The sequence below is a fragment of the Dermochelys coriacea genome, chromosome 16 (assembly GCF_009764565.3).
Source record: "Dermochelys coriacea isolate rDerCor1 chromosome 16, rDerCor1.pri.v4, whole genome shotgun sequence".
Lineage (NCBI taxonomy): Eukaryota > Metazoa > Chordata > Testudines > Dermochelyidae > Dermochelys > Dermochelys coriacea.
Genome location: NC_050083.1, coordinates 759,786 through 775,108, shown reverse-complemented (window position 1 = coordinate 775,108; position 15,323 = coordinate 759,786). Strand labels below are relative to the sequence as shown.

The 15,323-nt window shown below is 43.9% G+C and overlaps 1 protein-coding gene and 1 long non-coding RNA gene across 7 annotated transcripts in view; one reads left to right on the top strand and one right to left on the bottom strand.

Annotated features, from left to right (window-relative positions):
- Positions 1 to 1,400, top strand: part of LOC122456945 — a 31,620-nt gene extending 30,220 nt beyond the window's left edge. The window contains exon 3 of the long non-coding RNA XR_006276128.1: positions 1,213 to 1,400. This is a non-coding gene — a long non-coding RNA (uncharacterized LOC122456945). The remainder of the gene's footprint in view (positions 1 to 1,212) is intronic.
- The window catches only part of PNPLA7 (patatin like phospholipase domain containing 7), a 414,014-nt gene that overhangs the window by 330,024 nt on the left and 68,667 nt on the right, over positions 1 to 15,323 (bottom strand). For all 6 annotated transcript variants that reach the window (XM_038374480.2, XM_043499152.1, XM_043499151.1 and 3 more), the window contains 2 exons: positions 6,857 to 6,985; positions 4,277 to 4,357 (listed from right to left, as the gene is read on the bottom strand). In XM_038374480.2, the coding sequence (XP_038230408.1) occupies positions 4,277 to 4,357; positions 6,857 to 6,985 (210 nt within the window). The remainder of the gene's footprint in view (positions 1 to 4,276; positions 4,358 to 6,856; positions 6,986 to 15,323) is intronic.

Here is a 15,323-nt window from a genome sequence, read left to right as displayed (position 1 = left end):
CGGTGCTGAGAGCTGCAGCTGTAAAAGTGGCACCACAAGATCAAAGGACGGTGCCGCAGCTTGTGCTGTCGGCACTGTAGCAGCTCTCGGCACCGTACTAGCAAAGGTGGCTGTAGGAGAACTGAACTGAACTGAAAGAAGCAGGCAACTGGAAGCTCTGAGCCTCAGCACCGTGTAGTGGGGAACCCGACTCACGGTCGGTGCCCAAGGTGCCTGCCGTGTGGAAGGTGCAGAGCCACGGAGCCGGAGTCAGCAGAGACTGAAGAGCTGGTTTTAACGTTTTCCCTGAGGAACAACTCCTGACGGGAGAGGAAGCTGGCCGTTTTTTGCTTTTCCTTTGGCTCTGGAGGGTGTCACAGAGGTTTGCTGGCCAGGATCAGAGGCAGGTCTGAGGGAGATTTCCAGGAGCAGCATTTTAAGCCTGAGCCCCGTGTCCTTGCAGGTGCGCGCTTTCAATTTCATAGAGTGGACACATTTTGGGGGTACATGAGACTGCCCCAAACAGCGTACGCACTGTGAATGCCCGTCTGAGATGGGGATGGGATCCTTACAGGAGATGCATCTCTTGAAACCTGGGGAGCCAGGCATGTCTGAAACCACAGAGGATTTTAAGAAATAAAAGTAACTTATCTAAGTAGTAATTCTAATGACTGAAACTATGTAACTAAACTGAGAAACAAGCTAACAAGCTAGTCTCAAAGAGCACTGCTGAACGCGGTCTCTAGCCAGGGAAGGTAGAGAAGGGACTGAGAAGTCTGGGCTGTGCACGTGCTATTAGAACACTGACAGCTCGAGAGGCAGGCACAGCACGTGCACAGCCCGTAGGGGTACTGCTGTAGAAATCTCCAATTGAAGGTGCTGGAACGCACCTTGACCTGAATTGGAGCGCCCACAGGGACATCTCTCGAAGAAGAAGGAATGTTACACCATTGTGTACGCTCTGGAAAAACTACACCCATGTGTTTGGGGACGGTGTTTCCACCTGCAAACAGATCATGCTGCACTGAAGTGACTTCATACAGTCAATGAAAATAACAAAAAACTTCTTCGGTGAAGTTTAGCTCTCCGAGATTTTGATTTTGAAATACAACACATTTCAGGAGCTTCTAACAAAGTGGCTGATGCACTCTCCAGTGAAAGTTTCCCAGAATCAACTGGTTAAAATCGCCCATGAAATGTGGGAAATATCATTAGTTTTTATATAATCAGTAGTATATCTAAAGGTGCATGTGTCTTATTAACTCTGTTTTCTCCTAGAGCTCCAGGAAGAAATCAGAGCCAACGTGGAACAGGCTGTCCAGCACCGTCTGTGATTTGGGGGGCGCGTCATAAATACAAAGGGAAGGGAAACAACCTTTATGTATGCAGTAATATAAAATCCCTCTTGGCCAGAAGCACAGAATAACCCATTACAAGTAAGTGAATCTGTTCACTTAACCTAGTTGGCACCTGACCAGAAGGACCAATGGGGAAAGAAGATGCTTTCAAATTAAGTGGGGGGGACGGAGGAGGTTTTGTTTGTTCTCTCTGTGTGTTCTGTCTGAAGACAAAGAGACAATGCAGGTAATCCAACTCCTACTGAAATGATACATCTAAAATTACAGAAATTGTAAGTAATAGCAAGGAAATGCATTAGATTATCTTTTGTTTTAGCATGTGAATCTTCCCTATGCTAAGAGGGAGGTTTATTCCTGTTTTTTGTAACTTTAAAGTTGAGCCTAGAGGGGGATCTTCTGTGTTTTAAATCTTTTCATTACCTATAAAATTACCTTCCATCCTGATTTTACAGAGGTGCTTCTTTTACTTTTTTTTCCTTTATAATAAAGTTCTTCTTTTAAGAACCTGATTGGTTTTTAGTGTCCTAAATACCCAAGGGTCTGGTCTGTACTCACCTTGTTAACCTATTTGGTTGATATATTATTCTCAAGCTTCCCCAGGAAAGTGGCTTGGGGGGATATTTTTTGTCGGAGGATAGGGCTTCAAGTGGCCTTTCCCTGAATGTTTGTTTAAATCACTTGCTGGTGGCAGCAATACCGTCCAAGGACAAGGAAAGGAATTTGTGCCTTGGGGAAGTTTTTAACCTAAGCTGGTAGAAATAAGCTTAGGGGGTCTTTCATGCAGGTCCCCACATCTGTACCCCAGAGTTCAGAGTGGGGAGGGAACCCTGACACACCCCATTACAGGTGTGATCCTAAGAGCCACTTTGTGCCAGCTAGCAAAAGGCAAACGCAACATGCTGTTGTCAGAATATTTAGCCAGACAGCGTCTTGCAAGGTATCATACAAAAAATGATGATACATGGATAACATTGTGTGATGTATGCACAGGTTGCGTATAAAGAGTTATGTATGTATGGCAGTAATCTTTTCTTAAAATATGCTGTGGAAGCAGCTGATAGACAAGTTTATCCTAGACAAGGGAATGTTGTTTTGTCTGTTTCTCTATTGTAAATTGTGCAAGGTGACACCAGAGACAGTGCAAGTTCATTTGCATCTGAGCTCACAGGAAAAGCAAACAAAGAGGAGGGCAAGGAAGACAGGATGCTGTCAGCTTCTTGGGGCACAAGTAACTGAGGAAAAAAACTTTATCTGGGGATACCCTTCAGAAGAATACACCTCAAAGGTTTACTGGACTATAAAAAGAAGGGGAGAGAACCTCTTTGCTAATCATCACTTAAATTGAACAAAAGAGGCCTGTGCTCTTGGAATCCATACAAGATGAATCCTTCAACCATGTGAGCTGAAGACGCCGAGAGCTGATTGTAGGTGAGAAACTGCCTGAGACCAGATTGTGCTTTCTGATGTCTAAAAGCTTAACAGTTCATATTTTTCCTTTTATTTTGTTTGTAACCATATCTGTCTTTTTTTCTTGCTTAGTATCACTTAAAGCTCTGTTCTTTATTAATAAATGTTTGCTTATAAATGACCTCAGTGCTGTGTATTAAGTTAAAGAGCGTGCCCACAGTGAGTCAACAAGCTGGTGTGTGTGTGTGTGTGTGTGTGTGTGTGTGCGCGCGCGCACTGTTACTTTGGAGACAGCAGACTTCATAATTCATGCGAGTGTCCAGTGAGAGGGACTGGACACTGCAGAGAAGCATGTCTGGGGAACTGGGTTGCGCTGAATGTTACCTGCAAGACCAGGTTAAGACAGAGTCTTGAGAAATTTGCTGGGGAGGCAGACGGTGGTATGGCAGGGAGCTGACATTCAGCTGAAGGTCCAGCAAAGCTCTTTCTTCCTGAGGCAGGGGGTAACACATTGGTAGGGCCCTATCAAATTCACAGCCATGAGAAACCCATCACGGACGATGAAATCTGGTCTTCCCTGTGAAATCTGGTATACTTTTACCCTGTACTGTACTGTTTTCTCAGGGGAGACCAGCGTTTCTCAAGCTGGGAGTCCTGAACCAAAACAGGGCTGTGGAGGGGGAATGTTGCAAGGTTATTGTAGGGGGATCGCAGTTTTGCCACCCTTACTTCTGTGCTGCCTTCAGAACAGAAAGTTAGCCAGAGAGTGGTGGCTTCTGGCCAGGCGCCCAGCTCTGAAGGCAGCACAGAAGTAAGGGAGGCAATACCACAACCCCCTACAATAACCTTGTGACCCCCCACAATCCCCCTTTGGTTCAGGACCCCAACAGTTACAACACTGTGAAATTTCAGATTGAAATATCTGAAATCATGAAATTTATTATTTTTAAAATCCTATGACCATGAAATTGACCAAAATGGACCATGAATTTGTTAGGGCCCTGCACATTGGCTTACGGTTCTGGGAGCAGTGGAGAAGAGCATGACAACAGGTAAAAGCACAAGACCCTACACCTGAGGGGGTGCACTCAGAGGGACCAGAAAGGGGACAGAGGTGCAGCTAGCCTGGCAGCCATGACAGCCTCCATAATAAAAATGCCCAAATGAAATGTTATTCCAGAGGTTTCAGCACTGAGCAGATTTTATAGCTTGAGAGCTTCACTCTCAAGCATGATGGTATTAATATTCTTGCAAACAATAAATTAATGTTAGTTTTATATGGAGATTATGCTTGCGAGCTACTGGAGTAGAAGACGCACTCCAACAGCCAGGGTCAGAATCAGATATATACAGTGTGACGAGTCAAATACATACAGTGTGATAAGAGTTGTGGGTTTTTTACCCATGAAAGCTTATGCCCAAGTAAATCTGTTAGTCTTTAAGGTGCTACCAGACTCCTTGTTGTTTTTGTGGATACAGACTAACATGGCTACCCCCGAAACAAGAATATATTGCTTTCATTCTACACTTACGGAATTGAAGAGCTCAGTGGTCAGGCCAAGATAGTTGTGCAAAGCCAAGAATGTCACTCTCTGGAGCCTCACCATGATGATCTAGGAGCAGGAGATCAAACACAGGGAGCAGGTGAATACCAAATGCACCAACACCCACTAACCCACTCTTTTTGTCCTATGACTGCAGAAGTGTTAACAGGCCACTCTACCTTGAATAGTCCCTTACAGTTTGTGCTAACTACTTATGCTAAACATTCTGTTCCACTTAGCATTTTGCTGTGATGCTGGGAATACCTTTCCCCACAGCTGAAGAAGAGCACTGTGTAGCTTGAAAGCTTGGGTCTCTCACCAAGAGACACATTAGGTGGCTGAGCCAGAGACACCACCCAAAAGACTGTTGACACCCAAACATCAGCTCCACGCACAAGACACCAGCCTCGCTGCTAAGGTTACTGAAATCATTGAGAACATTTAATATTTGAAATAAATGCATTTATTTCAGTTTTCCCTGCTTGGCTTCCCCCGAGCTCTAGGTGCAACACCCAAGACAGACACTAAAAAACAAACCTCACCAACAAAAATATGCACCTGAAACCACAAACACCGCATGGGAGACATTATACACAGAGAATAACAACAAACACCAAATGGCTCAAAAAGAAGAGAGAGGGCTGGTGCCTGAAGTCTGCTTTTCCTTGTTATGAGGAAGTGGGCATTTTTCCTCCAACAGTAAAGAAGGAGAGTATTTCCATGAAAGACAATTTTCCCAAGACTCTGGAAAGATTGGAACTCACGATCCTAATTTAAGAAAATAGTGCTCTAATCCCTGGGCCACAGAGCCTGGGATTGGTTTTGGGGGGAGGGGGTGTTTTTGTTTTGTTTTAATAAAATTACAATCTCAAGGGGCAAGTTGGGTCTGGAGTCCCAATTCTGAAGGCTCTTGCAAGAACTACAAAGGGCCTATATACTGTTGTCAATCAACAAGTAATGATGATATTTATAATATTGATCATGACATCTTGATGTCACAAACACCCTTCAGAAGAGCATATGATCCAAAATCTACATGCAATCAGTTCTCATTTGGCATCTCCCCTTTGCCACTCTCCTCTTTAACTAGACTCCTCTTTCCTTCCCCACCTCTCCCTATCTCCCAACATCTTGTCTGGCATATGGATAAGGTTGCTTATTACACCAAGAGGCTAATCTATGTCTACACCAATGAAAAAAGCAAACTGATTTTCAGAAGTGCTAAGCACCCAGATGCTCAGATTCCAAGCCCCCATTTTTTAAAAAGGACAGAGTATTGGGGGTTGGCGAGGGAATGACTTATGACCAGTCCCAAGGAAAGAGACTATGTCTTGAACTAGAGACACTGGAAACTTACAGAGGGGCACCAATAAGCTGTCTTCATAGAATATCAGGGTAGGAAGGGACCTCAGGAGGTCATCTAGTCCAACCCCCTGCTCAAAGCAGGACCTATCCCCAACTAAATCATCCCAGCCAGGGCTTTGTCAAGCCTGACCTTAAAAACTTCTAAGGAAGGAGATTCCACCACCTTCCTAGGTAACACATTCCAGAGTTTCACCACCCTCCTAGTGAAAAAGTTTTTCCTAATATCCAACCTAAACCTCCCCCACTGCAACTTGAGATGGTTATTCCTTGTTCTGTCATCTGCTACCACTGAGAACAGTCTAGATCCATCCTCTTTGGAACCCCCTTTCAGGTAGTTGAAAGCAGCTATCAAATCCCCCCTCATTCTTCTCTTCTGCAGACTAAACAATCCCAGTTCCCTCAGCCTCTCCTCATAAGTCATGTGTTCCAGTCCCCTCATCATTTTTGTAGCCCTCTACTGGACGTTTTCCACATCCTTCTTGTAGTGTGGGGCCCAAAACTGGACACAGTACTCTAGATGATGCCTCACCAATGTCGAATTGCCATTAGATTTGCCTCTGCCGTTCTTTGCCCAGCACATATTTCAAGGCATTCTTTCCAGGGGAAAGTTACTAATATATAATTCTTACGAGTCCAATAAAGGTTTCACAATAACACAAATTATTAAGTGGTTAAGTGGTAGCATTATTCGAGGTTATTCAAGGTTAGCATTATTCAAGAGCAAAGATTAGAACTTATTTCAAGTACCCACTGCTACAGCAGTTCAGAGTTTGCAGATGTCTGATCAGTAAATATCTAGGGCCAAATTCTGCTCTTTGATGGGCAGAAGCAGCCCCCATGGACAGTAACAGGAGCTTCATATTTCTGAAGGCAGAATCTGGTCTCAAGGGGGAAGGAAACTTCGGTACGTTGGTTCAAGGGAGGGTATAATGTGATTAAATTAAGCCAAGACACATTTAGGAAATATTTCCCTCATCTCCGCCTAATGTAAAGATCAATCAGACGGTGCGATAATCTCCTTAGATATGTGGTGGCAGCCCCCTCACTTGAGATACTTAAATATTGGACAAAACCCTGAAAATATGCTAGGAAGAACAATTCTGCACCAGCAGAAGGATGGACTAGCTGGCCGGATAGGGAAAACCCTTTTAAAGGAAAGATGGATACTACATTTAATAAAAACAAACTACGTATCAGTCTTACCTGTACCACTCTGACAAGAGTTTCAGGGTACTTCTGGAAAACATCCTGAAAAACACTGGCTGGAAGTCGCAATATAGTGGATGGTGTTCCTGCTCGGGCTGAAACTGTTTTATATGGAGCAGGGTGACCCTATTAAAAAAAGCATTCGAGAAATGAGTTTACTATTTGCTCCCTCTTGTACCACTGTCCACCTGCCTCAATTCTTCCTAATGACATTACACCACTTTTTCCTTTTACACACACCATTCTAATTCTCTGGCCACAAGAGAAAGATGTGCTCCCATACTCAATGGATTGGCCAGTCAGGGATGTAAGAGGTCAGCATGGTCAACAACATTCACAGGGTCAACTTCATTTGCCTAGGAAGGGGGTAGGAGAAATGAGAAATCCCCACAGTGTAGCTCACCATCAAGTAGATGAATCTGCTGGTTTACTGATTCTGTAATGCTACGGAGAAAGCCAGGTTTCAGAATTAAGGTCAAATTGATACTCCAGCTCTCCAAAGAGGTTGAGAAAAGGTCTTTTGGCAGGCCTATTAATCTATGCTGCCCTCTGTAACATTCTGGGGTGCATTCCAGATCAGTGAGAGATTGTGTCACCACCTGCACGGCAAACCTGCATGCCGCACAATGCTTTGCTATTGTAGCTCCCAACTTGGGCCACTCACAAACAGCCTGCCAGAACGCAGGTCACTGAGTGTCTGTATGTAGCTGCAGCTCTGCTCCAACAACTCTGACCCCAGCAGCCTGTCAGCAACACTCCAGCCCCACTCTGGCTTCCACCAGTCTTAGTTACTACCTGCAGGGTGACACCAACCAATACACTCCCAGTCCTCAGTTTTCCCAAAAAGTGTGTGTTCTGCACCATCCAGCTCTCTCCTGGGAAGTTTAGATATTAAAGGTCTGTAAAGGGTCAATGTTCAAAGGTTTGATAACTCCAGTTAAAGTAGCAAACAGTTTGGTTTAAACACAACGCTGAATTTGTTTAGATTAAAAATAAAACAAGTTTTTTTAACTACAAAGAAATAGGTTTCAAGGGAGTACAGGTATAAGGCATTAAAGTCAGAAATGGTTGCAAGAAAAATAAAGATAAAGCGTTTCCTAGTAGCTAAAACTTAACAAGCTAGATTTGGTTCAAGGTAAAACCGTACCACATATTCCAATATAGCTGACTAAATTCCCAGATTAGAATCTCCCCCACGAATCAAAGGGTTGGTTCCTTTTCTTAGGAGAAAGAGAGAGATGAAATGTATTTTCCTGAGGGTTACCCTGGGATTAAGTTCATTCCAGCTGTGAGGAAGGAGCTTTGGAGTCTTGGGTGAAAGAAGTTCCATGTTGCTGTTTGCTAAAATGCAGATCAATCTCTTCCTGCCCCCTTCTTTGCAAAAGAATGGCCACTTGACAGGTGATGGCCAATCAACTTTGATGACACCTGGCTAGAGGCATCAGCTTGTCCCGTGTCTTTGAAAAACAGGTTTACCCCTCCTCAGACTTGTCTTGCAAATACATTTTAGTCATAATTTCAGCTTGTGTTCATAACTCAATACACTATTCATACATACATTACACAATAATTTTAACAAACAGTGTGTTAGTTTTTAAATGATACTTCACAAGGCATACTTTGCGCAAATATTACTACAATAAAGTGTAGGGTGTGAATTCAGGGAGCTTAAGGTCACAACCTCCACTTAGCATATTTGCTGCCATGGCAATCTATGGATTTGCACAATCTGCAGAAACAGACTAATCTGCTACTTCCACTATTCCAGATGCGGCTAGATCCTAAGATCTACGGGGCAGTGGATGGGAAAAGCAATAGTGACCAAAAGACCTACAAGATGTGTGGAGAACTTTTACCCTTCTGGAACCAAGTTGTAATAGATAGGGAAGACAGAGACCTGCCTGGATATCTTAAAGGAGGGGAGAAATTCTGAAGCTAGGCTTATGTTTTTAATTGTAGGATTGTTCCCTTTTACACTTTTTATCTTCAATAAAAGGAAGGTGTGAAACACTCTTTTTAAAAACCCCAGTTTTCTGCATGAGAAACATCAGGTCTAGACCTCCCTGTTTTTGCTAGAGGACTGGAGACCCAGCAGAATGACATCACAAGACAGGAAATGTGGCTGAAGATTTTTAGGTTTTTTGTTTGGGTTTTTCTTCTTAATGTCTGTTTAACTCAAACTCTTGCTAAACACTTGGGAGAAAAGCTTTTATTGCAAAAGATTCAGTGCCCCTGCTCCCCCACTTCCCTGAGTTCTGAGAAAGCGCATGTCAGTCCTCTGTCGATTCCTTCTAAAAATACAGGAAAATGAAGACCTGATTTAGCTATTTCCAAGATTAAAAAAAAAACTAGCAGAAAAAAAATGGAGGAATGGGGAGAATCTTTTATGGGATGGAGCCTGAGCAGGAAGCTGATGCAAGAACAAACTGGAGCTCTTGCTCACTCAGTCATCATAAGGGTTTACATTTTCTTCCATTGTGCAATACAAAGCAACTACATAAAATCCACAGGACACTGAATGTGGAGATACCAACCATGCTCCATACAAGTAATACTGTCAGTGGTAATCAAACCCAGGGCCTCCCACAGCACTATGCAGTCAGGAACACCCAGTGACACTGACTCAGAGGAATTTTCTGCCCAAGGAATGATGAATAAAAACACTAGACAAGTTACTTTCTGCACTGCTATCATCTCTCTGGAAAAGAAAGTTGACGGATTCTTAGTAAAATCAGTACAGCTGGAAGCTTGGACGAGGAAAAGCACAGGACTTGGACAGCAAGATCAAATGAAGTGTATGTCTGGGTTATACTGATGTTGTACAGCAGAACCTCAGAGTTATGGACACCTCGGGAATAGACATTGTTCACAACTCTGAAACGTTTGTAACTCTGACCAAACGTTAGGGTTGTTCTTTTGTTTTGTTTCAACTCCCCGCACCCTTTTTTTTCCCTGGCAGTTTACGTTTAACACAGTACTGTTCTGTACAGTATCTGTGTGTGTGTGTGTGTGTGTGTGTGTGTGTGTGTGTGTGTTTACCCTGCCTGACTGTATACTTCCGGTTCTAAATGAGGCGTGTGGTTGACCAGTCAGTTCGTAACTCTGGTGTTCTACAGTATGATATTATAAAAAGTAAAAAGGCTATGGACAGTTTTGAGTGCAGTCTGTAATTCTGAATATCTACTCAGTCTGTGCCCTGGAATTGCATGGCTTCTTAAAAAGAATTTCAAGGACATCACACATAGCCTTTCAGCCTTTTTTTACATAAAGCAAAAAGGGCTCAATGGTCCTTCCTTTTATACGTCACTTTAAAGCCAGCCTCTAAAAGCCTGCTCCTACCTAACAAAATTATTCTGCTTTTCATCTACTCCCACGCAAACTGTTTTAGAAAAAGGTAAAATTACACTCTTTGCTTTTTAAAGATACAGGTCCCTGTATTGTTTACCAACTGTATTTTCCACCAGATCCTAAAGCAAATGGGTGGGGAAAATTAGTTGCTAGATAAAAATAATTTTCTTCAATAAAGATTTATAATCAAATTTATAAAATGTTACACAGAAGTAATTCAAAAGACCAAGGATTGGGTTACAGATTGCCTTCAGATGTTCGACTCTGAACTTCAACTGAGCTGGTTGGGCTCACTCTGAAAATGGCAGTGTAGACGCGCATGCGTTGGGTGGAGCCTGGGCTCTAGGACCCTGCAAGGTGGGAGGGTCTCAGAGCTCAGGCTGCAGCCCAAGCCTGAATATCTACTCCGCAATTAAGCGGCCCCTTAGCCCGAGCCCAGTGAGCTGGCATGGGCCAGCCGTGGGTGTCTAACTGCAGTGTAGATGTGCCCAGAGGCTCTCCCTCCTCACCGGGTTTCAGAACACCCAGGTTCCAGCCCAAGCCTGAACATCTATACAGTTATTTTTAACCCCACAGCATCAGGCCTGCAAACCAAAGTCAGTTGACCTGGGCTCTGAGACTCACTAGCATGTGTTTTTTGTTTTTTTTTTTTTAAATACTGTGTAGACGTGTTCTTTCGGAACAGAGTTTAAGGTCCTCTGAGAAAATCATACTCTAAAGATTACAATACAAAAAGGAGCAGAGGACTCTAAATCCAGCAGGGCACTTAAGAGAAGAATAACTGACATTTCCAGCCTTCCATTTATCCTGGGTCCAATTTTCCTTTTTAAACACTAATCAGCATGATGAGAGGAGCTTGCTTTTCGAAAACCCCAAAAGCAGGCTGTACTGTGTAACTGGCCAGAATGTACTAAAAGCTGCTTCAAAGAAAGAATAGAGGAAAATGTTCTCAGACTTGTTAGTTCTCTCAAGCACATTGTAATGTAATCAACAGCACTGAGAACACTGTTTAAATTGCAACTTCAATCAGTTTATTATAATTACATACAGGGACTCTTTAGGGACTGCCTTTCAGGACAGATTCAGCAATGAGCACCTCACTCCCCCCCACTTTTTTTTTTTTTTTAAACAAATGGGAACTATTTGTTCTAGTTGGGGATAAGAGTTTCTCTCCATATTGTTCTGTCACCTGCAGAATAATTGCACGTTCCCTGAAGCACTGTTGATGGGAAGTATTTGTTGTAGTTAAAAATGTGACAGCAAAACATAAGTAGTTGAAGCCTCCCAAGTGGACCTGGAATGCGGTAAAACATTTCTGAAATGGATTTGAATAAACTTTTCATTAAGTGGAGTGGTGGGATTTTTCGTTTCTTCCATCTGGAGTGGTAACGCTCTCTTCCCTTCCATCTTCAAAATCCTGGAATATCCTTTCTATTCTTTCTGCTGGGATTACCCTCTCCAGTCTGACTTCCACCCTCTCCACCCCACCACAGCCATCCTAACCAAGAGCACAAGGGACCACCAAGCTAAATCTAAGGGTCACTTCTCTATCCCTTAATCGTTTGATCTGTCTGCTGATCACATTTCTCCTTTTCTGTTCTCTCCTGGTTTCTGGGACTTTGGTTAGTAGGTGAATGGAGAATTGGGAGAGCTCATTCTTTCCATATCATGTTTAATGCTTCATCAAACTCTCTTCTTTCCTTATCTACTGGTGTTCCTCAGCATTCTGAGACTTCAGCTGCTCCCACTCTTCCAACCGCTACCCTTATTTGGAGGATATAAGAACCCTTGTAGACCCAAACTCTCACTTTTTGTCCTGTCTTGGATGGCTCTGTGCCATCTCAAACTTAATCTCTACAAAAACTAACTCCAGGCTTTCCTATATGGCTATTTGGTGCACAGGATTACTAGCCAACAAAATGGCAGATGACATTCAATATTGATAAATGCAAAGTAATGCACATTGGAAAACATAATCCCAACTATACATATAAAATGATGATGTCTAAATTAGCTGTTACCACTCAAGAATGAGATCTTGGAGTCATTGTGGATAGTTCTCTGAAAACATCCACTCAATGTACAGAAGCAGTCCAAAAAGTGAACAGAAAACTGGGAATCATGAAGGAAGGGATAAATGAGACAGAAAATATCATACTGCTGCTATATAAATCTATGGTATGCCCACATTTTGAATACAGCGTGCAGATGTGGTCAGCTCATCTCAAAAAAGATATATTGGAATTGGAAAAGGTTCAGAAAATGGCAACAAAAATTACTAGGGGTATGGGAACAGCTGCCATATGAGGAGAGATTAATAAGACTGGCACTTTTCAGCTTGGAAAAGAGACGACTAAGGGAGGATATGATAGAGGGCTATAAAATCATGACTGGTGTGAAGAAAGTACAGGACGGGAAGCCTCCTGATTCATACTGAGAAAGTAGGGCAATCGGCTAGCTATCTTATGTGCATGTATCCAAATGCAAGAAGTCTGGGAAACAAGCAGGAAGAATTGGAAGTCCTGGCACAATCGAGGAACTATGACATGATTGGAACAACAGAAATTTGGTGGGGCAGTTCACATGACTGGAGCACTGTCATGGATGGGTATAAACTGTTCAGGAAGGACAGGTACAGGAGGAAAGGTGGAGAAGTTGCACTGTATGTAAGAGAGCGGTATGATTGCTCAGAGCTCCATTTTGAAACAAGAGAAAAGCCTGTTGAGAGTCTTTGGGTCAAGTTTAGAGGCGAGAGCAACAAGGGTGATGTCGTGGTGGGTGTGTGCTATAGCCCACCGGATCAGAAGGATGAGGTACACAAGGCTTTCTTCAGACAACTAACTGAAGTATCCAGATCACAGGCCCTGGTACTAATGGAGGACTTCAATCACCCTGACATCTGCTGGGAGAGCAATACAGCAATGCACAGACAATCCAGGAAGTTTTTGGGAGCATTGGGAACAACTTTCTAGTACAAGTGCTGGAGCAAGCGACTAAGGGCTGTGCTCCTCTTCACCTGCTGCTTATAAACAGGGAAGAATTGGTAGAGGAAGTAGAAGTGGGTGGCAACCTAGACTGCAGTGCCCATGAGAAGGTTGAGTTCAGGATCCTCACAAAAGGAAGAAAGGAGAGTAGCAAAATACAGACCCTGGACTTCAGAAAAGCAGACTTAGACTCCCTTAGGGAATTGATGGACAAGATCCTCTGGGAAGTGAATATGAGGGAGGGATAGCTCGGAGGAGGGATAGCACTGTGGTTTGAGATTGGCCTGCTAAACCCAGGGTTGTGAGTTCAATCCTTGAGGGGGCCATTTAGGGATCGGGGCAAAAACTGGAGATTGGTCCTACTTTCAGCAGGGGGTTGGATGAGATGACCTTCCAATCCTGACATTCTATGATTCTATGATGGAGCAAGGAGAGCTGGCTGTATTTTAAAGAAGCCTTATTGAGGGCGCAGGAACAAACCATCATGAATTGCAGAAAGAGTACCAATGGAGGACTATAAGGTGGACAGAAAGCTGGCTAGATCGTTGGGCTCAACGGGTAGTGATCAATGGCTCCATGTCTAGTTGGTAGCCGGTATCAAGTGGAGTGCCCCAAGGGTCGGTCCTAGGGCCAATTTTGTTCAATATGTTCATTAATGATCTGGAGGATGGTGTGGATTGCACCCTCAGCAAGTTTGCAGATGACACTAACCTGGGATAAAGTGGTAGATACATTGGAGGGTAGGGATAGAATACAGAGGCACCTAGACAAATTAGAGGATTGGGCCAAAAGAAATCTGGGGAGGTTCAACAAGGACAAGGACAGAGTCCTGCGCTTAGGAGGGAAGAATCCCATTCACTGCTACAGACTGGGGACCGAATGGCTAGGCAGCAGTTCTACAGAAAAGGACCTAGGGGTTACAGTGGATGAGAAGCTGGATGAGCGTCAACAGCGTGCCCTTGTTATATACAAATGCACAAAGCCTTGGAAACAAGCAGGGAGAACTGGAGGTCCTGGTGATGTCAAGGAATTATGACGTGATTGGAATAACAGAGACTTGGTGGGATAACTCACATGACTGGAGTACAGTCATGGATGGTTATAAACTGTTCAGGAAGGACAGGCAGGGCAGAAAAGGTGGGGGAGTAGCACTGTATGTAAGGGAGCAGTATGACTGCTCAGAGCTCCGGTACGAAACTGTGGAAAAACCTGAGTGTCTCTGGATTAAGTTTAGAAGTGTGTGCAACAAGAGTGATGTCATGGTGGGAGTCTGCTATAGACCACCGGACCAGGGGGATGAGGTGGATGAGGCTTTCTTCCGGCAACTCACGGAAGCTACTAGATCGCATGCCCTGATTCTCATGGGTGACTTTAATTTTCCTGATATCTGCTGGGAGAGCAATACAGCGGTGCATAGACAATCCAGGAAGTTTTTGGAAAGCGTAGGGGACAATTTCCTGGTGCAAGTGCTAGGGGAGCCAACTAGGGGGAGCGCTTTTCTTGACCTGCTGCTCACAAACCGGGTAGAATTAGTGGGGGAAGCAAAAGTGGATGGGAATCTGGGAGGCAGTGACCATGAGTTGGTTGAGTTCAGGATCCTGACGCAGGGAAGAAAGGTAAGCAGCAGGATACGGACCCTGGACTTCAGGAAAGCAGACTTTGACTCCCTCAGGGAACAGATGGCCAGGATCCCCTGGGGGACTAACATGAAAGGGAAGGGAGTCCAGGAGAGCTGGCTGTATTTCAAGGAATCCCTGTTGAGGTTACAGGGACAAACCATCCCGATGAGTCGAAAGAATAGTAAATATGGCAGGCGACCAGCTTGGCTTAATGGTGAAATCCTAGCGGATCTTAAACATAAAAAAGAAGCTTACAAGAAGTGGAAGCTTGGACATATGACCAGGGAAGAGTATAAAAATATTGCTCGGGCATGTAGGAAAGATATCAGGAGGGCCAAATCGCACCTGGAGCTGCAGCTAGCAAGAGATGTCAAGAGTAACAAGAAGGGTTTCTTCAGGTATGTTGGCAACAAGAAGAAAGCCAAGGAAAGTGTGGGCCCCTTACTGAATGAGGGAGGCAAGCTAGTGACAGAGGATGTGGAAAAAGCTAATGTACTCAATGCTTTTTTTGCC